Source organism: Hemitrygon akajei, chromosome 9 (assembly GCF_048418815.1).
Source record: "Hemitrygon akajei chromosome 9, sHemAka1.3, whole genome shotgun sequence".
In the NCBI taxonomy this organism is placed as follows: domain Eukaryota; kingdom Metazoa; phylum Chordata; class Chondrichthyes; order Myliobatiformes; family Dasyatidae; genus Hemitrygon; species Hemitrygon akajei.
This window is the reverse complement of record NC_133132.1, coordinates 87359878-87386387: the sequence shown is the minus strand read 5'-3', so window position 1 is coordinate 87386387 and position 26510 is coordinate 87359878. Positions and strand designations below refer to the sequence as shown.

The following is a 26510-nucleotide window of genomic DNA, read 5'->3' as shown; positions in this document are numbered from 1 at the left end:
CCAGACTATATAACAGTTTCTTCCCCCAAGCTATCAGACTCCTCAATACCCGAAGCCTGGACTGACACCTTGTCCTATTGTCCTATTTATTATTTATTGTAATGCTGGTACTGTTTTTGTGCACTTTATGCAGTCCAGTGTAGGTCTATAGTCTAGTATAGCTTTCTCTGTGTTTTTTTTTATTACGTAGTTCAGTCTAGTTTTTTGTACTGTGTCATGTAAACCATGGTCCTGAAAAATGTTGTCTCATTTTTACTATGCACTGTACCAGCAGTTATGGTCGAAATGACAATAAAAGTTGACTTGACTTGACTTGACTTATTGTAATTCACATTGTTTTCTTTATTACTATGTACTGCATCGTGCTTCCGCTGCAAAAACAAGTTTCACGACATTTGCTGGTGATTATTGAACCTGATTCTGATCTATCCTGCTCACCATTTTGAAGTTAGGCTAGCAACTAATATCCACCAGTCCATGGACTACCACACCACTCCAGCTCCTCCCACTGTGCTCCCTGCATGCCTCCACTCCATTATTCCAGTTTCTCCATCATATCTGCTTTGAAGTCATCACCTTCTATACCACTGCATCTCATCTCGGCCCTTTCACGAAGCAGACTCGGTGGGCTAAATGGCCCAATTCTGCTCCTATATCTTATGATCTTTCTCTCATTCAGCATCTCAAAGGCTCTCTCCAGGTAGAGCAGCTACTTACTCTAGGTGCTAGGCTTGTTGGTCCTTGCAGCAAATGTGGAGTAAGAAAGAGCAGTCTGAAGAGAAAGCAAGGCACACAGTAGTAGGGTTCTGACCAGGACATTTCCCTAAAATTTCCTTGGCAATAATGTTAGGTATTACACTATGGAAAGTCAAATATTGGTAGGACATGTAAAGTAAATGGCAGAATTGATATACAAAGGGACCTTCGGATGCAAATTCATACCTTGCTGAAGTGGTAACACAGGTAGATAAGATAGTGAAGGAGGCATAGGTATGCTTGCCTTTATAAGTCAAGGCATTGAATATAGCAGTTGTGATGTCATGTTGCAGCTGTTTAAAACATTGGTTAGACTGCATGTGGAGTAATGCGCACATCTCTAATCACCACAGTACAGAAAAGATGTGGTAACAATAAACAGCGAGAACAGAAGGGATTCACCATGATGTTGGTTGGAATGTAATTCAAAGGAGGAATAGGGTAGACTAGGTTTGTTCTCACTGGAACATAGGAAGCAGTGGAGAGTTTGCAAGGGAACCCAGTAATTAAAAATAAGATATTTAGAGATACAGCACAATAAACTTCCGTGCCTGTACTCTCCCTGTGTTTCTGCTCTCTTGGAGTTAAGGGAGCAGCAGGTGGCTGAGAAGGATGGTCCTGCTGGAGACAGCACTGGCACACCAGTCACAGTAGCAGACTGAATTGACTAAGGATCATCTGTGGGGAAGTACGGATGGTCTAGTGGTAGGGCACAAAGGCTCAAATCTTCAGGGGACAACATATTTGTGGTTCACTGGCACTTCTCTGAGCAGGTCCGTGATGATTTTGCAATCCCCAAAGGCCTTTTCAGAGCATCAAGATTTGTACCGATCTGGAGCCTGGGGTGGTCAAACTCTGTGTCCAGCCAGCAGCGAATGGGATATATTTGGCAGAGGGAAAGATTGGCCATTTGCATTTGGAACTCCCAAGTTCCAGCACAGAGTTAATGGAGGCCCCAATCATGCTCTGCTGAATTCATTGCTCTGTAGCTGGGTCTGTGATTGTTTGCGGTGAGCTGGACTCATTTCCCAAATGGAGAGGAAGGTGTCCAGGTTCCAGGCAAATCTGTGGGAAGAGTGCAATAAAATCTTCTCCATGCCCTTTACTATTTTCTACAGCTCATTCTGCATCACATGAGCTTTCTTCTATAGTCTTTCCCACAGAATTCTTCATCTCTAAGTCCTCCAAAGCTGACCTGAGGCACGTGCTCACCCTGTAGGGAACTGCCACCAGTCAACTGGCAGGTTTGCAGAGCACTTCTGCCACACCTTGTCACATGAAATACACTTCTAAACTCTCCATGACAGGAGATTGCACAACCTGAGGTATCATGTCCAACAGACATGCCTGTCGAACAGACACAGTTCACTGCAGTCACCAATCATTCTGTCAAGCACACTGAATAAACTGTCTGTATTGTAAGAATGGGTTCCACCTGACAAGGAAACCTCGTCCATTACACCACAACCTGCTGAGAGACCAGGGGGCTCATGAGAGGAGCTTTAATAACTGTTGCTTATGAACACAGCATTGATGAACAGACAAGAGGGGAGAGTTGGGTGAATGGGCAGAGTGGGTAAATGCTTCAGGCTTAATGATCCTGCTCTTTACTGAGTTGCAGCAAAGCAACAATGGCTGACATGCTCTCCTTCAGGCATCTGGAACAACATGGAACTCTCAAGTTTGATCTGATCATATAGATCATCTAACCTTTTTTTCTGCGCTGATCCTAAAAATGCCATAGTTCACTGTAGTCACCAATCTTTCTTGACACCTTCACCTGATTTTGGCAGAGGAGGAGCACCTGGAACAACAGACGTTCTTGGGTTGCCAACTCAACCATGGGGTTTCACATCAACACTATGAATTGGGGAAGAGCATCATGCCTGACTCCTACTGTGATCTAACTACACCTACAGCAATGTCTTCAGCAATTCTATGGGTAAATTGGAGTTGTGGCAACACAGTACTGGACTACCTTTGCTGCAGGGGACTGCTGCAATGAACAGAGCCAAACAAATAGTACCAAATGCCACAAACAGTTGAGGTTCAGATCTGAAACCCATGCTCCCAGGGAACCATACCAAACAGCCTTGTACCCTCACACCCACCCCCAACTATACAGTGCTAGTTTAGAGTACATTTTCAGAAAGAAAGTAATTTATTGTTCTATAGATTCAAACTTATCCAAAAGAAACTTCTCTTTTTTCACATTTTGCACTGAATAACACATTGGCACTGTATAAGCTGTGGAAGTGATTTAAATTCAACCATCAGTAGAAACATATGAATACCAGAAAGGCAAAGGATGATTAACATTGACACGAGGTTCTGATGGTGAAATCTCTTCTTTATAGTACCAAGCTGTAGACTGGAACATGGAACAAGGATGTAAACTGAAAGTCATTTACCACAGATCAAAGCAGAAGATTAGAATTGTCACCTATATTTGGTATTAAAAATCACTAATTGAACTAAAAACAGTTAGCTGTTCCAAATGAGCCAGCATATTTTGCTATACATATAACTTCATGTACACTTCGAATTATTCAGTACCTGTCATCCTCTGGAGAGGCATGCTGGATGTGAATCCTGGGACTAGGAGGTCGTTTCCTATCTAGGGAATGAAACCACCTGTTCCACCATGAAACAGGAAGATACATAGACAAGTTAAACAGAGACTGGGAACCAGAAACTGCTGCAAAAGCTTAGCGGTAGATGGCTGACTAGGAGTGTACCCCAGGTGTCTCAACATAAGTAACATGGAAACTAATTGAGATTTTATAATGATAATTTTGCCCATGAATGATGTGGAGCTGAAAATGGTGATGACAAATGATGGTGATGCTATCATTCAATCTTTATGCAACTGCTGGAATGTTTTGATCAAATTTACAATAGTTTGAAGTAAAAAGTCTGTCCAAAGTTACATTAGACAGTGGGAATAAGCAGGCAATTTTCCAGTATCTGGTAATGTGCATCTTGTATAGCTCTGTGTTAGACCTCATACATTTATGATGTCCTTTTTTAGAGATTTAGTTATGGTTTGTCTGGTGCTTCAAAATTATCCCCACCATGTGAAAAAATATGGCTTTCTGTTTCCCCACCAAATACACTTCTTCCATGATTGCGACTTTGAGGATTTCTGGAATCTGAATGTAGATAATCTGAAACTTTTTTCTTCAGTAAGTATGCCAAAATAGCTCTAAGGTGTAAGAGGGAAGTGTTAAAAGAGATCTGAGAGCAAAGGTTTTACACAAAATGTATCTGCTATGCACTGCCAGAGGCAATGGTGGGATCAGATTAGATCACTGCATTGAAAAAAGGCATTTGGACAAGGATTTGAATGGGCAAGGCATGGAAGGTTACAAACCTATTGTGGGCAAATGAGATTAGTATAGATGAGAAAAACGGTTGGCAAGGACATAATGGGCCCATTTCTGTGCTGTATGACTCTATGAGAAATGTGTGAACTTCCTTACTAATGTGACAATCTCATGATGGTGGATTTATCCAATGAAACATGAGCCCTGTGCATTACTTCTGATGAATCTATCTGTTCAGATAGTGATATAAAAGGCTTTTCCCATCCACTCTGAATATTATGTGGAAGCCTAGGGATTTAATTTTTTTTTACAAATAATCTGCCATAACATTCTCAAGACCAACCCTGTTAGCAAAAAAAAATCTGTGAACATGCTAATCAGCCAGCAAATGATGAAAACTGTGATCACTAAACAGGAATGGAGTGTTCCAGAGCTTGATGAAATCCTTCTGCAGTTTTGTTGATGACACTAATTCCAGATCAATGGTCTGGAAACTGAGCCTGTGTTGACATATCCAGTGCTACTTGATGTAGTGTAGATGATATGTAACAAATGTTCAAAATGAAAGCATGCTGAATGAACCACAGAATATTATTTAGAAAATAAAATCATCCAATTTCTCTTGGGCATTTTTCCCTCTTGATACTCTCCTAAACACTGGACCTCTAAATCTTGGGATTTACATGGAAGAGTTGGAATTTCAAAGAGGAGAAGTTACAGAATTGGGCATATAAAAGGCAAATGTAAAATAGATATGCCTTACTTTTCAAAGGGTAGCACGCAATACCCTTCTGCATGTCGAGCTTTCCAGCTCCTTCCTTGGTCTGGGTTTTGGTGAATTTAACATTCTGCTCACTGAGAACACAAGGATTCAGGACCATTGCTTCATTGCAAGCTCCTTGGGTTTAACAGTTGGCATGGCCCCAAAGGCCTATTTCTGTGATGTATGCCTCTCTGACTTTGAAGCGAGCCCATATAATCCACAATATGTGGTATTGTTATTGAAGATTAACCCATCTCCACCTAATAATCACACGTGCATGCATAATGCCACACACACACACACACACACTCTCTCTCTCTTACCCAAAGCACAGAAATAGATGCCTTGCGGATTTCCCTTTTCTTTATAAGGAATTCTAAAGCCTATTACAGACTCCTTATAGATCTATCCTTCTGGCTTGGAGGATATTTTTAACCAGCTTGTCACTGAGAAGAGGAAGTTACCTTTTTTAGATGTATTTAGACGTCTTGGAACCTGGATTCCAATTAAGTGATTACAGTTAGAGCTCTGGTATTTCACAATGAACTACCAATATTTTAAATTATTTTTGTTCTGTAACATGATTAATATGAAAGATAATAGTGTTCACAGCATTATGTTGAGTTGGTCAGCTGGAGTTCTATATGATGCATAATAAAGTCCACATCAGCCTGCTATGCCTGTTAAGGATGACTCCAGTTTTCATCATGCCAATGAAGGCATGTGGCTTCTTTCAACACAAGCTAAGTGAAAGAATTTGGGGAGTATGAAATAAGTCATAGCTGCCAACTAAACGCTTACTTTGTGAATGTTAAATTTTCCCTTTTCTAAGTTTGTGTGGTACATTTATTTCAAATATATTTCTGTAATATCTTCAAATGTGTTAAGATGGCATGAAGGTTCTCTTTCATCATTGAATCACATAGGTGTGATTTTCACTGCATGAGTCTGAGGGGAATTATGAATTATGAGTGCAAGTTTATTCGGGAAAAAAGTAAAGTCTGAAATATTTCAGGAAGCACAATTCAACTGGTAACCTTTTTGAAAAGTCAGGCCCGGATTAGTAAAACTCGGCCAGGCTAGTATCAAAACCTACCAAGGAAAAACATTAAATCACTAAGAAAACGTACAAGGATAAGAAGGGATTTTACTAGCTTGACTTTATTTGACATCCAGTTATTTTTAGTAAATGCAGTACTATATTGTGTCTAAACACATCACCATCCTACAAAACCACTCTCTATCTGGGGCATTGTTCCAGTTGGCTGTTTACCGCTGAGCAATACAAGAAAATATCAAAGTACCTCCAGTCAATCTTGCAAAGCTTGGAAAATCTGGCAAAGCAGCCGAAAGTGAGGAAAAGTGAAGAAAGCTGCCACAATGCCTGTACCTTGTGCAGTGCTCAGAAAGAGCTGGTTGGCTTCCATGCATTTCGCCTGTCCAAATTAAAGCCAAACACTGCCTATGCACATCTTGTCAATACTCTTAGTTTTTAAGTTGCTCTGTTCAAGGATGAAGCACAGCCTAAGGAGAATAAAAACTCTAAATAACATGAAGGAGAAAGGCCCTTAATATGTTGACAGGTTCTAAACAATGCATTCAAGCAAAATATACCTTTATCTTTGATATATTTTATTTTTCCCCTTTGTAATATATGCACAACAGATTATTTTGTTTGTCATCAGCTCTTAAGCATTAGGATTTGTCCCCAAGGTGCAGAACACAAATACAAAATACACATTTATACTATTATATGTAACTATTGAAAATTAATCTTGTCCCATAATTTGAAAAATTATATACAGTATACTGTCAAATTTCAAACAGTTTAGATCAATGTCTTAATTAAATTTGCTGCATGAAAAAAGCTAACATCTATTTAATGGCCTTTGAAGGATATTGAGGGAAATGAAGTAACTGCTTTGAGCTTTGGTGACATACAAACATCCTATTTGCATCAGGAAGAAAAATACAGAGATTCCGACTTTCAGTTATATTTTGTGACTGGTGACTTCTGCATTTCAATTCCAGCCACTTAAAGCATTTGGTCATGGCAGCAACACTACTGAGTATACTCATCGGGCCAGAGTGAGAACCAACATTCTTGAGATTTTAAATGAAACTGAAGTCGATCCACTGGGTTATGCCCAAATTTGAGACTTAATTGCCAAGGGAAGAGAGGTTAAATTGGTGTGATTGCCAAAATGGGTGTTCAGGGCTGGGAAATATTTTGGTACTTGAGCACTCAATATCAAGACTAAACTTAGACTTAGGGCAAACAGCTGAAAGCTAAACTCACAGCAACAGTGAAATTTCTTTCCACTTGAAGTACTTTGTTACAATCAAAGAGGGAACCACAAGTTAAACATATACTCCTCAGTTCCAAGAAAGATATAACTCAAAATATTCATGCCTCAACGATCCCCTCTACTCGCCACAAGTGACCCAGTGGAACAAATTTACTTTTGTGCTGCATCTAAAGCCATGAGGCTTGGGGATACTGAGCAAGATTATGCACAAAGTGCTTGTAATCCTGATAACATTTGTGTTTCAAAACAAGTGTGTTGTTTCTTTGGTAATGATTGCGATGTTTAACTACTGAAGATATTCACAAAACTGCAGTTTATGCATCAAACAGTATACATCTGTAGTGCTTTAATTATTCATAATAGTTATTTTTTAAAAATTTAATGCTTAGGGTGCATTTTAACTACATCCACACAGTTCTGGGGTGCAAAGCCTCCTTGATTGAACGAGAAGCTCTAGGAATTGAATATTATAGTTTCCTGAAAAAACTCTTCAAATTTTGTTGTGAAGTTACTAGAGTTGGGAATATTGGAGAAGGAGCATTTGGATTCAAGATTCAAGAGTGTTTTATGTCATTTCCAGTACACAAATGTAAAGATGGCATTAAAAGCACTAAAATTGTGCTTTGGGAGCACAAGGAAGCCCAGCATCCTGGCCCAAGCTACAGACACCTCCTCCCCAACAATGGAAGAATCTGTTGTGCAGAATTTGCCTCATCAGTTACTTCAGAGCCTGAATAGAAACAATTCATCTTCAAACCCAAGGGATTACAGAAGAGAGATGAGAATAACTATTTGACTAACAGTCAAGGATTTTACCACGGGGTAAGGAAGAAATTATTTGCTTTCCAATTGGCATGTGGAACTGACTATAGGCACATTAAGAACAATAGTTGGAGCCTGAGTGGGTTAGTTGAAAAGGGAAAGCACAAAATACCCTTGGAGTGAATGAACCCTCCTATTTATATCCAATTAAAGGCAGTAATCCTACTATCCATTTGTAAATGTTCAGGCCTTTTCTGGAAGTTTCCAAGAAGATAAAAATGTGCTTAAGGATATCTGGAAAATTCCTACCAGTGACACTCAGTAGGATCCAGCTACACGAACATTGGACTAGTTGGACACACACACATTCCTTCAGGAGTGAATAAACAGCAACCAGGAACAGGAAACTTCACTAAATATTCTGCTTGCATATATATCACTTCTTGAACTGAGATGAAGTTTTTGTATATTTTCCTATTCTAATTTGTGATTATCCCATCAAGGCTTAAAGTGATTACAGACCAAACCTCATAACTCAGAAACCAAGGTAAATTTGCAGGCAGAATCAAATAGGACCTACTTCTATTTTAATTCATGAAATTCTAATAGCATCTGCTTGAATTCTGTTTAAAAAGGTTCAAATTTAAATTCTTAACTTTTTTCCTAAACTCTAGCCACTGAGTAATAATGAAGTACAGATCACTGTCAACATATGAAAGGCTTTCTACAAGCTGGAGGAAGAAAAAGTAAGCAAGGAAAGCAAAATTATTGAACTGCCGAGCACTTAATGTAAAAGATATACACAAGGTTAATACGGTTCAAGTCTGAGGATTCACCTAAGCAAAAGGGTAAAAAACATTGTAAACGCTGCTATAATCGGAATATGACACAAAGCTAAGAAACCTACAGGGTCACGACTAAAGAAACACGGAATCATCAGCACAGATGACAAGGATAAAAAAGGGTTAGATATACCTGTCTTGTTCTGGTGACTGTAAACTAGAATCTGGTCTCAAACAGTTGGTGCTAGCACTCCTAGCCCTGTCAAGAGAGTGCTGTATTTCACTAATGCCAGTACATGGGATCCAATGGTGGAAGAGGAGGAGGACAGGAAAGGAAAACAAAGAAGGAATATAATGTTAGATCGTAAATCATAAAGGCAATGCACTCTTTAAAACATGATACAGAACAGTTATGATTTCAATCATTCAAAAATGCTGGAATGTTGGCAGGGTGAATGTTAAAAACAATCCAGTCAAAACAAGAATCATGGCACAATTAAAGCAATCTTTGACAATCATTTGCTAATGTTATACAGAGTGGGTTTAACCCTTTCATTAGCAAAAAATCAATATAACAAGCAAGAGTTGGTTGAGAATGCAGCAGCATGATTTGATGGTTAGCAATTGGCATGTTGATGATTTCTGCTTGAAACTCACAAAATGCAATAGGATTGTACAAACATTGACCATTTTATTTGGGTGTAATCAGAACTTTGAAAAACATTGTGACATTAGCTCCAACTCCAAAGGGTCACATCTGAAGATATGCAGAGCTGCAAAGTTTCTTCTAAACTGGAATAACACTTGTCCACTGAAAGTGACTAATCTAAGAGGGCTGTGGAAGGTAAATCCAATGTGGATTTGCGGAATTGATGTGTTAATTCAAGAAATAACTGAACATTGCAAGATATCAGGTCTAAGGTGTGCAAAAAGTAGGATTAGTAGTCCTCTACAGACCAATTAAAAACCGCAATAGGTTGTAATAATGTAGTTCCCCATTTAAATGCACATTATGGCTATATTTTATATTAAAGCTATTGTGTATACAGTATAAATTCACTTAGGCAGGAATTTGTTTGTATTTCAGAGTTATTTTGCAAGACTGTATATAATAATTTTGTGTGAACTGAGTCAGCAAAAAGGAATCAGCAGGTGGCTGAACCATCATTAGTGGAAAATGTGGAGCCAAACCAAAAAATCAGGTATCACATGCAAGTCAAGAAGATCTATTATGCCAATATCTCAATGCACAAACACTAACCTTACAAAAGGCCAATGCTTTCACTAAAATAAAGCACCTGTAGCATTGACAGATAACTTTAAATTTCCATACATAGAAAAATATCTGATTTCAATGAATCAATGAAATAAGTTATATAATTTGCTTCTAAAATAAAATGTTGCTCTTATATTTTAAACTCATCTGTGGACATAAACACTCCATGCCTCAATGGATTGTCTTTAAAACCACTTCCATCCATTGGGTGACAATGTCCTGTGTGTCACTGGTTATTCACAGCTCTGCAACCTAAAGTCAGACAGATTATCCTCCCTTACTGATGCTGCCTTTCCTTCCTCAAACTTACTGACACTGCCCACCCTATCACACTGCTGCTCTCCCCCACTTATGTAACCCTTCCCTCATAATGCCATTTTCTGTACTCATTGCTCTCTCTCTCATGCTTCTGGGTCCTCAATCCATCATACGCTTACCTCACTCTCAATGCCACCTCCTCCACTCAGTATCCCCACCCCTACTGATACTGACTGCCCCACTCTCACTCCCCATTCCCTCTCAAACTCTTCCTTCTCTCCCTCTACTCATATTGCTCCCACTCATTGTTATTGCCCATTCTCACTGACACCATGCCAGACATCATTCACTTTCTTCCCTCTCTTTCCCATTGAAATGTGGTTCCCTCATCCAAATCATTCATCTTAATTGTTAAAAGACTCCCAATTGTTGGTCAGACTCCCAATTCAAAAATGACCTTTTTATACCTAAACTTAATTTCTCCTATTAACAAAGGCTTAAACCAGTACAATAACAATGAGTCATAGAACAGCACAGGAACAAGACCTTTGGCCTATAATGTTGTGCCAGGCTAATAAAACTGGTAATTAAGTGTCTAATGAAATGAATCCCTTCTTACTCATAATGTCCATATCCCTCCACTATTTGCACATTCAGAAGCCTATCTATGAGCCTCTTGCATAATTATATCCATTAGAACTCCTAGCAGCACAATCCAGGCACCCACTATATTCTGTGCTAAAAAAAACTTCCCCTGCAAGTCACTCTGTTCACCTTAAATTCATGCCTATTATTGTTAGAGACCTCGACCATGGGATTAATTATATTGGCTATCTACTCTATCTATGCCTTTCATAATCTTATAAACCCATTTCCAGCCTTACATGTGCTTTCCCACTGTTTAGGATCCCACCAAGAGAAACAGTGTTGTAGCTGGAGAATTCAGGAAGGGAGATAATAAAATTCTAGTCTATATTAACAAGAGAAAGGTGAAATTATTAGACCAAGGGTTCCCATACTAGGATTCAAGGACCCCTTGCTTAATGGTATTGGTCCATGGAATAAAAAAGGTTGGGAACCACTGGGACCGCATGTTTTAGCTTGTTTACAAGTGGATAAACTCCTAGGACTGGTGATGACCCCAAGCTCGGGAAGGCAAGGGAGAAGATTGTTGGGAGCTTGACAGAGGTTTGTTAATTTTTGATGGCCAAAGGTGTCAGATGACTGGAGAATAGCAAATGTGGCACTTTTATTCAAGAAGGACAGTAGGAAACTGACTGGTAACTACACGTTTGAGTCCAAAGTCAGTGGTAAGGGAGTAATTATTTAAAAAATCCTGATGAACAGGATTAAAGTTCAAAAATAAAAACTAAGCATCTTTAGAAAAGCTACCCATCAACTGCCTCATCCTGTACTAAATAAACCATGCAGCTTCAGTTTTGTTGGTTTATGGAAAAGGCACTGATCAACAATGACTCTGATCTCTTTCACCTTTTTGTTCCAGATTAGGGCTGATCTATATCTTAATTCTACCTACTACCTTAATTAATTTATAATTAATTTCCTAGCCTAATGATCTGTTAGTTACAAAGTGAAGGTTTTGATTAAGTTAGCAAAGAAGGGTTTTGGAGAGTTGCTACAGATACCCTTTGTGTTAAAGAAAGAGCTTGCTCTAATTTTATATTCCATTGTCTTGGATTCCCTCCCCCACTAGAGAAACTGGTTTCTTTCCAACCTTTCTAACCTATAAAAACTTAAATCAACTGAAACACCAAATTAAAATCCTCCTTGAATTTTAGCAGAGGGAGTACAATTCTTATCCAAGCAACCTTTCTTCAGAATTTTACTTTGGACCAAGCATCTTCTGGTGATCTTGTACTGCAATTTCTTCCCCTAAAGCCAGTATATCCTCTCTAAGCTATAGCATGCTTTATGACACTTTTTATTCCAGCCCTTGAGATGAGGTCATCAACTGTGCAATCTTTAATGAAGCATCTTAGCTTCACTTCTCAATGAAGCCTCTACTCATTGCTGCCATCAAGGAGGACATTCAGGAGCCTGAAGACACACACTCAATGTTTCAGGAACAGTTTCTTCTCCTCTACCATCATATTTCTGAATGGACAATGAACCCATGAATACTAACTATTGTTTTTGCTCTCTTTTTGCACTACTTATGCAATTTTTAATATATATTTCTTAGTATAATTTATATATGTTTATTCTTATGTGTTACAATGTACTTCACCACAAAACAACAAATGCCAGTGACATTAAACTTGATTCTGATTCAGTAATGTTAGCAATTCAAAGTTGTCTCAAGCAATAAATATGTTAGGACAGATGAGCAAAAGTTTGGACAATGAGGCAGCTTTAAAGCAGCATCTTAGGTAGAAAGGGGAGCAGTCAGGGAGGAAGATTAAGAAAAGTGATCTCAGAGCCTAGGAACATGGCAGATGATATCACAGCTGGTGATAGTGGAAGATTAAGAGGCCAGAAATGGAGGTTTTTTTTTTTGTTGTTTTTTTTCCCCCCTGAATGAAAACAAAACATTTTACTGGTGCATTATTTTTTTCCATTTTTTAAAAACTTTTTTTATTGTTTTCAAATAGTTACAGAATAAATGTGTATAAAAAAATGTGTTACCCAGCCCCCCTCCCCCCAACATCCCTATTAAAAAAGTAAGAAAGAAGAAAAAAAGAAATGGAGGGTTGCAAATAGCTGAGCAATACCTTTGAAGAAGATTGCAGACGTACTGTGTTATGAAACATGAAGGAATTTGAAACCAAAGTTGAGAACATTAAAATTGAGGTACTACTTAACTGGATGCCAGATTAGCAAGTACAATAGATCTGAGAATAACTGTCCATGAATTTTTAAAATTAATTTTGCATCTGTTCACTAGATTTGATATGTTTTATACACAAGGCATCCTATTATCAGTATTCCACAGGACCTAGTTTAATATTAATTAACAATGCAATGGTAGAAGATGCTAGGTTAAAGGTGAGTGTTACAAAGAAAGGGATACTTAATGTTAGTGGGCTGCAATCAGGCAGGAGGTGAAGGAATCAGCACAATGGCAGGGTGACTACAGAAGACATGACACTTCACTGTTTAAAAAGATGATGGTCAATCGGATTGTAACTTCAGCTCTGCTTTTCTATCTGCCCTTCATAACTCTTCACTTCATGCTTAAAAATATCTATCCAACTCTGCCTTAAAATATTTCAAAACTCCACTTCTGCCACTGTTTGAGGGAAAGTTGTTTGAGAGAAAACCTCGTGTTATTCCTGCCTTAAATTGGCAATACATATAGTTTTCTTTCAAAGGGGAATGACTTCTCCTTTGGATGGAGAAGATGCAGTATAGGGTCACCAGAAGGTAAAAATAAATTTAAATTACAAGGAAAGGTAGCATGGATAAGAATTGTATTCTCTCTGGTAAAGTTCAAGGAGGATTCAAATTAGGTGTTTAAATTGCTTTAAGTTTTTATAGCTTAGAAAGGTTGGAAAGAAACCAGTCTCTCTGGAGGGGGAGGGAATCCAGAACAAGGGGACATAAACATAAATGGTAGTATAGAGCTTACTCTGACACTACCACAGCTTGAGTCATCGGAGTTTGGAGATCAATCCCAGCGTCCTCTGTAAGGAGTCTCTGATTATCCTCCTTGTGGAATGTGTGGGTTTTCTTCAGGTACTCCAGTTCCTTCCCACAGTCCAAAGATGTACTGGTTAGTAGGCTAATTGGTCATTGTAAATTGTCCCGTGATTAGGTTAGGTTAAATTGCGGTTGTCAGGGTTTGCTAGGCAGCTCAGCTTGAAGGGCTGGTAGGGCCAATTCCACACTATATCTCTAAATAAATTAAAGAAAAATAAATAGCTACATTTCTTTAAAACTGAAACCTACTGTTAAATGCAGCCACTAGAGGGTAGTAAATTCAATTTCCTGTTCTTCAGATAAGTAGCAAGAAAGTAACTGGAACATCCAGACACTTTCAACCCTTCTTACCTAATCAAGATGTCTGTAAATGACAATATCCGTGATTCGCCACTCTGAGATCTATCCAGTCTATGGCTGGATTTAAAGCAGGAAGGCAAAGTGGAGCTTCAGGAGCAATTTAAAAATTAAATATTAAAAGCAAATTATTAATTCATGCAAACATACAGAATTATCCACTCAAAATCAGAAAAAAATTCAAATACATAAAAATAAGGTAGCAAATAAGAGACATATTACAGCAAGCAAGAAAAATAAAAGAAGAAATGTTAAACAGGCTCCAGCAAAATTAAATTCAAATAATTTTAATTCTGACTAATTGTTTGAAATCTGAGCTCCCAGGAGAAAGAAAAAACTGCTTTCTCCTCATTTCAACAAAAATTGCATTGAAAATCTCAGTCTTCTGGAAATAGTTTCCATAACACCACAGCTGACAATTGGGTTTATCTTTAACAAACTGACTGAGGTTTTATCTTAAGTCTGATTAAACGAATTTAAGAAAGCAGATTCATCAGGCAAAAGTGAAAATTATAACTAAAAATTAACTGCAACAAAAAATAAAGATTATGATACATTTCAAGAGAAAGTAAAATTGAACGAAAAAACAGTTGCACAGTCAAGAAGAGATTAACTATAATAATGAGTGTCAATGTACAATATGCCTATACTTCCGCAACTACTTTGCTCATCATCCACTGCCCTCTCTTTATGCACAATGTTGCTTTTATACTAAAGGGGGCAGCATACTCAAAATTGTGACTGTGTCCTGCTAGTTTCATGGTACACCAGCTGGTCACACTGGAACCTTGGCAGAGCAGCTGGTCACGCTGAACACATTGCACAGTAGCTGCCTCCTACACAACAACTTAAAGAGACTGCACTCTAAAGATAATTTGGGTGAGCCAGGAACCTGGAGATCCTGTCTGATTTACCAGCAGGCTCAATATTGTTCTGCTTTCTGCTAGGCAATATGACTGGATGGGGCAGGGAATTCTGGTGGGAGGAGACCATATTCAGAATGGGGCAAGGAAAACACAGAAGCTGGGCCAGCAGGACAAAGAATAAGACTGCGGCAGGAGGAGAGAAGGGAGAGAAGCCCTGATCTGCTGGAGGAACTGGGAGAACCTACTTTTCAAAATAAAGCATTTAAGATTTTGATAATTTAAAAACTAAAGTCATGTATGTGGAATCAAATTCCAGACTGAAGTTGTAAGGTAGATTGCTTGGGATACCACATATTATACAATGCTAATTCAGTTTTTTGTCTTGATTTATAATCCTTGAAAGTTGGTCTTGGCTCAAAATGTTGGCTATTTACTCCCCATCTATTGATGCTGCCTGACTTACTGAATTCCTCCAGCATCTTGAATGTGTTACACAAGAAGAAGCTACATATATTCTCATAACAACAGCCAAGTTGCATGTCAAAATAATTTCTTTAAGTTTTGCATAAAGATTGATATCCAGGTTTTATCCACAATGAAGTAAAAATCAATGAAGTAAAAATTATTAAACAAGGATACAGAAGTGTGAAGTTCAAATGAGATTTAATTTAGCTTTAATTTGCTCAGCCTGGCAGCCAGGCAAGTATGGGCCACATCCACTATCAGCTAGAAACTATTCAATTACAAAGGCTTGAGGAATCAGAAGGATGGTGGGTAACCAACATTGAGGTGCTGTTTGTGTATCGTGAACAGAAACTGGCATTTAAGGCTCAATACCAATAAGAAGGTCCCACATGGGAGACTTCCCAAAATAGTTAGAAGCCACAGGATCCAAGCTAATAAACTGGATGTAAATTGACTTTGCTAATAGGTGACAGAGGACGGTTATGAAGGGTTGTGATTGGAATCCAGACAAACATCTTCCAGGAATCGGTGCTGGAATTATTACTCTTTGTCATATACTTTACAGATCTGAACATGACTTATGTAGATATAAATATCAAACAAAGAACATGGAGCAGTACAGCACAGGAAAAGGCTTTTTGGTCCATGATGTCTGTGTCAAACATGATGCCGAATTAAATTAAATTTTCATGCACCTATCTAACAGACTCTTAAATATCTGCACCGTATCTGCTTGCATCACTATTCCTGGCAGCCCATCCTAGGCACTTACACACGCTGTGTACAAAACAATCTGCCATGCACATCCCCTTCAAACTTTCCCCTTCTCAGCTTAATTGCATGTCTTCTAGCATTTAACTACCTGGGGAAAAGATTCTGTCTGTCTACCGTTATCTATGCCTCCTATAATTTTATAAACATTTATCAGGTCCCTGTAGCCTCTGATGTTTGTTCAACTCAGGTTTCTTCTATCTCACTTTGTAGCACATATCCTCTAATCCAGGCAGCATTTCACTAAACCTCTTCGGCACCCTCCACATCCTTCCTATAATAAGGCAACCAGAACTGATTGCAATGGCCTAACCAAAATGTTATACAGTTGCAATGTAACATCCTTACCCATATATTCAATATTCAACATAAAGGAAAGCATCCCATACACTTTTTTTTTAAAGCAACCTATATACTTATGTAACCACTTTCAGAGAGCTAGGGACCCCAAGTTCCCTCTGTACAACAATGCTGTTAATGATCCTGTCATTAATGTACACTTACACGACCTCCTAAAGTACAACGCCCCACACTTGCCTGTATTAAGTTTCATCTGCTATTTTTTTGACCATAACTCTAACAGATTTATTTTTCTCCTATGTTCTTTGGCGATTTTCTATACTGTACACAAGTCCTCCTGAGTACTCCAGCACCAGCTTCAGTTTCTTGATTCAGTCCTTCAAGAGCAATGGCTGGGCACACCTCCCTGCCTACCATACTGTTTATCTCAAAGCTGAAAGTAAATTCATTATCAGAGTACATATATGTCACCATATACAATCCTGAGATTCATTCTTTTGCGGGCATACAAAGTAAATCCAAGAACCATAATAGAATCAATGAAAGACCACATGCAACATGATGGGCAAACAACCAATGTGCAAAGGACAACAAACTGTGCAAATACAAAGGGAAATAAAAGAAATAATAATAATAATAATAATAATAATAATAATAATAAACACTTAGAACATGAGATGAAGAGTCCTTGAAAGTGAGTCCATAGGTTGTTAGAACAGTTCAGTGATGGGGCAAGTGAAGTTATCTCCACTGGTTCAAGAGCCTGATGGTTGAGGGGTAATAACTGTCCCTGAACCTGGTGGTTGGAGTCCTTTTCATACTTTTCAAAGTACAGTATGAAAAGTTAAAAGTAACAGACCTTACCTGTTCTTATCTGTCACTCTTCACACCAAAACGCCTTACACCAAAGTCTCAAATACTGGCCGTTCTCGCAATGGCCACTCCACATTTCCTTGCCTTCTTTTTATTGGCTGGTGTGCTTCTCAATTAGTTGATCATAACTGCCTCTCTGCTGGTTCCTCCAATTACTCTCTTACCTCTGTAATGGACTTTTCTTTTAAACCTTCCTGCTGTTGCTCAGGACAGGCACCCTGTGACCTCATGTGATCACCCTTCTCCTCTGCTTGCCAACCATGTCAGCTCTTGATTAATTTTTCATCAACCTGTCCCTGTCCCTTCATTTCTACAGGTCCCTTGTAAGTCAATACTTGGCATTTTGAAAGACCAGATATGCAATATCAATCACTTCAAAGAATTCAAGTTTGTGAGTCAAAATTTGCCTTTGTATATATGTTTGCTTTCTTTATTAGCTCGTATTCTTTCCTAAATGACCATTCATAGAAACAAAGAAACCCAACAGCACGATACAGGCCCTTTGGCCCACAAAGTTGTGCGGAACATGTCCCTACCTTAGAAATTACTAGGCTTACCTATAGCCCTCTATTTTACCAAGCTCTACGTACCTATCTAAAAGCCTCTTAAAAGACCCTATCGTATCCGCCTCCACCACCATTGCTGACAGCCCATTCCACGCACTCACCACTCTCTGAGTAAAAAACTTACCCCTGACATCTCCTCTGTACCTACTCCCCAGCACCTTAAACCTGTGTCCTCTTATGGCCATCATTTCAGCCCTGGGAAAAAGCCTCTGACTATCCACACAATCAATGCCTCTCATCAACTTGTACACCTCTATCAGGTCACCTCTCATCCTCCTTCGCTCCAAGGAGAAAAGGCCGAGTTCACTCAACCTATTCTCATAAGGCATCTCCACAATCCAGGCAACATCCCTGTAAATCTTACCTGGGTTGAACTTCATCTGCCACTTCTCAGTCCAGTTTTGCATCGTATCAATGTCCCACTGTAACCTCTGTCAGCCCTACACACTATCAACACCTCCAACCTTTGTGTCATCAGCAAACTTACTAACCCATCCCTCCACTTCAGCATCCAGGTCATTTATAAAAATCACTGAGTAAGGGTCCAAGAACAGATCCCTGAGGTACCTCACTGGTGACCGACCTCCATGCAGAATATGACCCATCTACAACCACTCTTTGCCTTCTGTGGGCAAGCCAGTTCTGGATCCACAAAGCAATGTCCCCTTGGATCCCATGCCTCCTTACTTTCTCAATAAGCCTTGCATGGGGTACCTTATCAAATGCCTTGCTGAAATCCATATACACTATATCTGCTGCTCTTCCTTCATCAATGTGTTTAGTCACATCCTCAAAAAATTCAATCAGGCTCATAATGCATGACCTGCCCTTGACAAAGCTCCAGCACATCCTCTTTCTTAATATCTACATGCTCAAGCTTTTCTGTCTGCTGTAAGTCATCACTACAATCACTAAGATCCTTTTCCATAGTGAATAACTGAAGTAAAGTATTCATTAAGTATCTCTGCTATTTCCTCCAGTTCCATACACACTTTTCCACTGTCACACTTGATAGGTCCTATTCTTTCAGGTCTTATCATCTTGCTCTTCACATACCTGTAGAATGCCTTGGGGTTTTCCTTAATTCTGCCCGCTAAGGCCTTCTCATTGCCCCTTCTGGCTCTCCTAATTTCCTTCTTAAGCTCTTTCCTAGTAGCCTTATAATCATCTGGATCTCTAACATTACCTAGCTCTCTGAACCTTTAGTAAGCTTTTCTTTTCTTCTTGACTAGGTTTATTACACCCTTTGTACAGCATGGTTCCTGTACTCTACCATAACTTCCCTGTCACATTGGAATGTACCTATACAGAACTCTACACAAATATCCCCTGAATATTTGCCACATTTCATCTGTACTTTTCCCTGAGAACATCTGTTTCCAATTAGCCTCAAATTTCCTCCCTGATAGCCTCATAATTCCCCTTACTCCAATTAAATGCTTTTCTAACTTGTCTTTTCCTATCTCTCTTCAATGCTATTGTAAGGGAGGCAGAATTATGATCATTATCTCCAAAATGCTCTCCCACTGAGAGATCTGACACCTGACCAGATTCATTTCCCAATACTAAATCAAGTACAGCCTCTCCTTTTGTAGGCTTATCTACATACTGTGTCAAGAAACCTTCCTGAACACACCGAACAAACTCCACCCCATCTAAACTCCTTGCTCTAGGGAGATATCAATCGATACTTGGGAAATTAAACTCTCCCATCATGACAACTCTGTTATTATTACACCCTTCCAGCATCTGTTTCCCTATATGTTCCTCGATATCCCTGTTACTATTGGGCAGCCTATAAAAAACACCCAGTCGAGTTATTGACCCCTTCCTGTTCCTAACCTCCACCCACAGAGATTATGTAGACAATCCCTCCATGGCGTCCACCTTTTCTGCAGCCGTTACACTATCTCTGATCAACAGTGACACGCCCCCACCTCTTTTGCCTCACTCCCTGTCCTTTCTGAAACATCTAAAACCCAGCACTTGAAGTAACTATTCCTGTCCCTGAGCTATCCAAGTCTCTATAATGGCCATCACATCATATCTCGAAGTACTGATCCATGCTCTAAGTTCATCCGCTTTGCTCACAACACTCCTTGCATTAAAATAGACACATTTCAGGCCTTCGGTCTGAGCGTGTCCCTTCTCTATCAGCTGCCTATCCTCCCTCTCGCACTGTCTACAAGCTTTCTCTATTTGTGAGCTAACCTCCTCTTCTCCTCTTCCCCAGTCACTTCAGTTTGGTTCCCACCCCCCAACAATTCTAGTTTAAACTCTCCCCAGTAACCTCCCCGCCAGGATATTGGTCCTCCTGGGATTCAAGTGCAACCCATCCTTTTTGTACAGGTCACACCTGCCCCAAAAGAGGTCCCAATGATCTAGAAATCTGAATCCCTGCCCGCTGCTCCAATCCCTCAGCCATGCATTTATCTTCCACCTCATTCTATTCCTATTCTGTCGCGTGGCACAGGCAGTAATCCCGAGATTACTACATTTGCGGTCCTGCTTCTTAACTTCCTTCCTACCCCCCTTAGTCATTTTGTTTCACATTGTCACTAGCATTCCAGTACAAGAGGCTCTTAAATAGGCACATGAATGTGATGGGAATGGAGGGATATGGACATTATGCAGGCAGAAGGGATTAATTTAGAAGGCATTTAATTACTATTTTAATTAGTCTGGCATAACATCATGGGCTGAAGAGCCTGTTCCTGTGCTGTACTGTTCCTTGTTTTAAATTATATGGACATCATATTAATTGTTCCATCTTTACTGGTTTTACACTTCATCTATTTATGGTACAGGTTGTGCTATATACAGTGGTGCTATAAAGTTTGTGAATCCTGTAGAATTTTCTCTATTTCTGCATAAGTATGACCTAATACTACATGTATTTGTTGGAAAAAGTATGTGAGTCTTCGCTTTCAGTAACTGGTGTGACCCCCATGAAGAGCAGTAACTTCAACCAAATCTTTTTGGTAACTATTGATCAGTCCTGCACATCCGCTTAAAGGAATTTTAGGCCATTCCGCCTTACAAGTACTGTTTAGGCCATTCCGCCTTACAAACAGTACTTGAGGAAGTTAGATATGGCCCTTGTGGCTAAAGGGATCAGGGGGTATGGAGAGAAAGCAGGTACAGGGTTCTGAGTTGGATGATCAGCCATGATCATACTGAATGGTGGTGCAGGCTCGAAGGGCCGAATGGCCTACTCCTGCACCTATTTTCTATGTTTCTACAAAACTGCTTCAACTCTGGGATGTTGGTGGGCTTTCTTGCATGAACTGCTTACTTCAGGTCCTTCCACAACATTTCTATAGGATTAAGGCCAAGACTTTGACTTGGCCATTCCAAAACACGAATTTTCTTCTTTTTAAAATTATCTTTCGGATCATTGTATTGTTGTGTTATGCAACTTCTATTAAGCTTCAGGTGATGGATTGCTACTCCGACATTCTCCTGTAAAATGTATCGATACAATTTTGAATTCATTGTTCCCTCAACAATTACAAGCTGTCCAGGCCCTGAGGCAGCAAAGCAGCCCTAAACTGTGATGCTCTTTCCACCAGGCTTCACAGTTGGAATGAGATTTTGGTGTTGGTGTGCCATGCCCTTTTTCCTCCAAATGTAGCAATGTGCATTTTGTCCACAGAACATTATCTCAGAAGTGTTGTAGAACATCCAGGTGGCCTTTCGCAAACTTGAGATATGCAGCAAAGTTTTTTTTTGAGAGCAGTAGTTTCCTCTGTGGTGTCCTTCCATAAACACCATTCTTGTTCAGTGTTTTTCTTATAGTAGACACATAGACTTTAGCAAGTTCTAGCAATTTCTGCGGGTTTTTTGCTGTTACCCTTGGGTTCTTTTTCACCTCCTTCAGCATTGCATGTTGTGCTCCTGGTGTGATCTTTGCAGGATGCCTACTCTTAGGGAAAGTAGCAACAGTACTGAGTTTCCTCCATTTGTAGACAATTTCTCTTACTGTGGACTGATGGAACACTCAGGTTTTTAGAAATGCTTTTGTGGACTTTTCCAGCTTTTTGCATCTCTGCAATTCTTCTATAAGGTCCTCTGCAAGTTGTTTTGATTGAGGCATGGTGCACATAAACAAATCTTTCTTGAGAAGAGCAGGCTCTGTCAGTAACCTGACTTTGCAAGTCTTTTCAATAGGGCAGGGAACCTCTACAACCCACACTTCAATTTGGAACACCTGACTCCAAATAGCTTTTGTAGAAGGCATTACCCCAGAGACCCACATGCTTTTTCCAATAAAAACATATAATATTTGAACATTTTTCTCAGTAAGTAAATGAACAAGTATAATGTTTTTGTGTTGTTTATTTAATTGGATTCTCCTTATCTAGTTTTAGGACATGTGAAGATCTGATCACATTTTAGGCCATATTTATACAGAAATTGAGAAAATTCTGCAGTGTTCACAAACTCTCTAGTGCCACTGTATAATCTTCAAGTCTTCTGGCATCACTCCCAAATCTAAGGAGGTACAGAAAACTCTGGTCAGAAAATGTTATATATAGCCTTACTCCCTTCAGTAATGGAGGACACATCCTATCTGAACAGGATAACTGTTCTGCTTCAAGTTCAGCTGTCATTCAAGATTATCATATCCAATTTTAGTGTGATATTGGCAGCAACAGTTGTGTTAATAGAGTTATGATACACTAAGCGGCGTATTTATCCCTTATGCCTCCACAAGATTATTTTCCTTTGCACCTTTCCTTTGACTGTTCAGTATTTAAATACTAAAAAAAATCTGTATCTCCTTTCATGTTGTTCATTAATCTTTCCTTATAATCTCTTTTGCCATTTTGGAGTTCTTCTCTGTAGACCATGCATTTACTATTATTATGATCATGACATTTATCTTAAGTTCACTTTCTTATTTTAATCTTACTCTCATATCTTCCCAGGAGCTTTAGATTTGGCTGTTGTTTATTTCTACAGGTTTACCCAGTGTTATTTTATTATGACATATTAATCAAAAGCCCTATAAAACCATATAAAAATAATTACCTATTTGGTCTAGTAATACACAAATGCTGGAGAAATTCAGCAGGCTAGGCAGCATCTATAGAAAAGACTAAATAGTCCTGATGAAAGGCTTGGCCCAAAACATCAACCATTTACTTATTTCCGTAGGTGCTGCCTGGGCTCCTGAATTCCTCCAGCGTTTTGTGTGTATTGCTCTGATTTCCAGCATCCGCAGATATTCTGGTTTGCGATTTATTTACTCTATCCTGTACTCCAGGTATATGTAACACTTGCTGTCAAACATCTCAGTGAAAACCATTCACCAGTAATTGCACCGAGAGATGCAATTATCGTTCCCAGTGTGCAACCCAAAGAAGCTTCTCAAATCTCTTTTAAACTTTTCCTCTTTCACATTAAACCTAAGCCCGCTTGTATTTGACCTTTCTAGCTTGAGAAAAAGCCTTACTAGCCACCCTTTCAATGTCTCTCAGAATTCTGAAAACTTCTATTAGGTTGCTCCTCAGCCCCTGATGTCCTAGAAAAAACAGTCCAAGCTTGTCCAACTTCTCTTAACGGCTAATAAACTCCAATCCAATCTGTCCATTTAGATCAACGTCTAAACATTGCTTCTTGGTGAGATTAATCTTAAATCACAGGAGGATCAGCTCTTATGTACTGACCAGTGATAGGAGTAGAGATAGCCCAGGAAATTATAGACCAGTGAGTCTTACCTCAGTGGTTGGTAAATTGATGGAGAAGATCCTGAGAGGCAGGATTTATGAAGATTTGGAGAGATATAATATAATTAGGAATAGTCAGCATGGCTTTGTCAAGGGCAGGTCATGCCTTACGAGCCTGATTGAATTTTTTGAGGATGTGACTAAACACATTGATGAAGGTAGAGCCATAGATGTAGTGTATATGGATTTCAGCAAAGCATTTGATAAGGTACCCCATGCAAGGCTTATTGAGAAAGTAAGGAGGCATGGGATCCAAGGGGACATTGCTTTGTGGATCCAGACAAGAGTGGTTGTAGACAGGTCATATTCTGCATGGAGGTCGGTCACCAGTGGAGTGCCTCAGGGATCTGTTCTGGGACCCTTACTCTTCATGATTTTTATAAATGACCTGGATGAGGAAGTGGAAGGATGGGTTAGTAAGTTTGCTGATGACACAAAGGTTGGAGGTGTTGTGAATAGTGTGGAGGGCTGCCAGAGGTTACAGCGGGACATTGATAGAATGTAAAACTGGGCTGAGAAGTGACAGATGGAGTTCAACCCAGATAAGTGTGAAGTGCAAACACAAGGAAATCTGCAGATTATGGAAATTCAAGCAACACACACAAAATGCTGGTGGAACGCAGCAGGACAGGCAGATGCTGTCCTGCTTAAGTGTGAAGTGGTTCATTTTGGTAGGTCAAATATGATGGCAGAATGTAGTATTAATGGTAAGACTCTTGGCAGTGTGGAGGATCAGAGGGATCTTGGGGTCGTGGAATTGAATTTAGGAGCCGAGAGGTAATGTTGCAGATATATTGGACGCTGGTCAGGCCCCACTTGGAGTACTGTGCTCAGTTCTGGTCACCTCACTACAGGAAGGATGTGGAAGGCATAGAAAGGGTGCAGAGCAGATTTACAAGGATGTTGCCTGGATTGGAGAGCATACTTTTGAGAATAGGTTGAGTGAACTTGGCCTCTTCTCCTTGGAGCGAAGGAGGATGAGAGGTGACATAGAGGTGTACAAGATGATGAGAGGCTTTGAGTGTGTGGATAGTCAAAAGCTTTTTTCCAGGGCTGAAATGGTAGCCACAAGAGGACACATATTAAAGGTGCTGGGGAGTAGGTACAGAGGAGATGTCAAGGGTAAAGGCTGACTTAATACTTGTGCGTATAGGCTACGCCACAGCCTATGCCGTAGCCCTGATTTTCACATCTGCGTCGCTCTACACTGTAGCGAGCGTACGTTGGTGTGCGCCAAAACGCTAGTTGGCGGTGGGGTTTCTATGCCACTGTGTTGAGTTTCTTCAGGAGAGACATGGACGAGGAAATGCATTTCAAACATTTTCGCAAGTTGGCAGGTAGATTTGACAATTTGCTTAATCTATTACGCATCGGTGTACACACAGCCTACAGACATGGCGGAGAAGAAGCAACTGGAAATGCGTAAGAGGAAATGCGATACTACCAAGTGGACCAATCACAGTTGTTGCGGTCTGCGTCACCGCAACGTGTGAGTTAATTTTCTGAGGAGGTGCATGTCACCCTACAGCATAGGGTACAGTGTAGGTAAGGCGTAGGGTACTTGATACCTATGGTGTCAATGCGACGCACAAGTATAAATCAGCCTTAAGTTTTTTTACTCAGAGAATGGTGAGTGCGTGGAATAGGCTGCCGGCAACGGTGATGGAGGCAGATACAATAGGGTCTTTTAAGAGACTTTTAGATAGTTATATGGAGCTTAGTAAAATAGAGGGCCATAGGTAAACCTAGTCATTTCTGAGGTAGGGGCATGTTCGATACAACTTTCTAGGCCGAAGGACCTGTATTGTGCTGTAGTTTTTCTATGTTTCTATTTATGGTTCCAGGAAGTAACATGTTAGCAGAGTTTTGGGCATAAACAAGAACACATAAGAAACATAGAACTTGGTTGTGAAGGCAGTGATGCGTAGACTGTTAAATCAATGTATGACTTTATTAATTTTCTTTTACTTGCCTCTATCACTTTCATACTGGAAAATTCATGAATACCATTTTAAATTTTGAGAAAGGTCCTCCATTTAATGAAAAGGTATGTTATGGAGAAAGTAAGTGCACTTTATGAAGGAGTCACATTAAAGATAAAGTTGCCAAGCATTACGTTACTGGCTAGGAGTTGGCTGGGATCAATTGAAATATGTCAACCTTTATGGGTAAGGAACTGCACTGGCAATTTTGGTTATACTATTACAAAGAAATGTTAGTAAGGATGTGGAAAGAGAATGGCTAGAAATCAGAACTGTAGGAGTATGCTAATTAACTTGGCCTAGCTATCCTGCTGAATAGTGAACTGCTTCAGCTTACTCGACACCTGACAATCAGAACTTACTTTTACTTGATACACACAAGAAGGTTTGCAGATGCTAGATATCCAAGCTTACTTGAAGTTCTTTTCCAAGTACTGTCTTCTGCTGGGAAGCACCAACATTGTGAAGGGCTTCGACAATCAAAGAAACAGGTTTCATCCCAGAGTGCTTCGATACTGGTTAAGCTTCACTCTCACCTATGAATGTCCTAACTTGCATTTTTGAAAGTCCTTATACACAATGTCAACTACTTTTCCTTCAGAATCCACATTGCTTCTTCATTACAAACTGTTAGATATGTTTGTTAGATATGATTGACCTTTATTGTATTTGATTTAACAAAAATAAACTTGTTTGTTATCTAACC

At 39.5% G+C, this 26510-nt stretch overlaps 1 protein-coding gene across 7 annotated transcripts in view; it reads right to left on the bottom strand.

Annotated features, from left to right (window-relative positions):
* Positions 1-26510, bottom strand: part of rims1a (regulating synaptic membrane exocytosis 1a) — a 549448-nt gene that overhangs the window by 132282 nt on the left and 390656 nt on the right. For 3 of the 7 annotated variants that reach the window (XM_073056478.1, XM_073056481.1, XM_073056479.1), the window contains one exon: positions 8892-8981. The exons of 2 other annotated variants lie outside the window; for them this stretch is intronic. In XM_073056478.1, coding sequence (XP_072912579.1) covers positions 8892-8981 — 90 coding nt within the window. Of the gene's footprint in view, positions 1-3312; positions 3391-8891; positions 8982-14243; positions 14340-26510 lie in introns of all 7 variants that reach the window. 2 more of the 7 variants (XM_073056477.1, XM_073056484.1) reach the window with 2 other exon arrangements.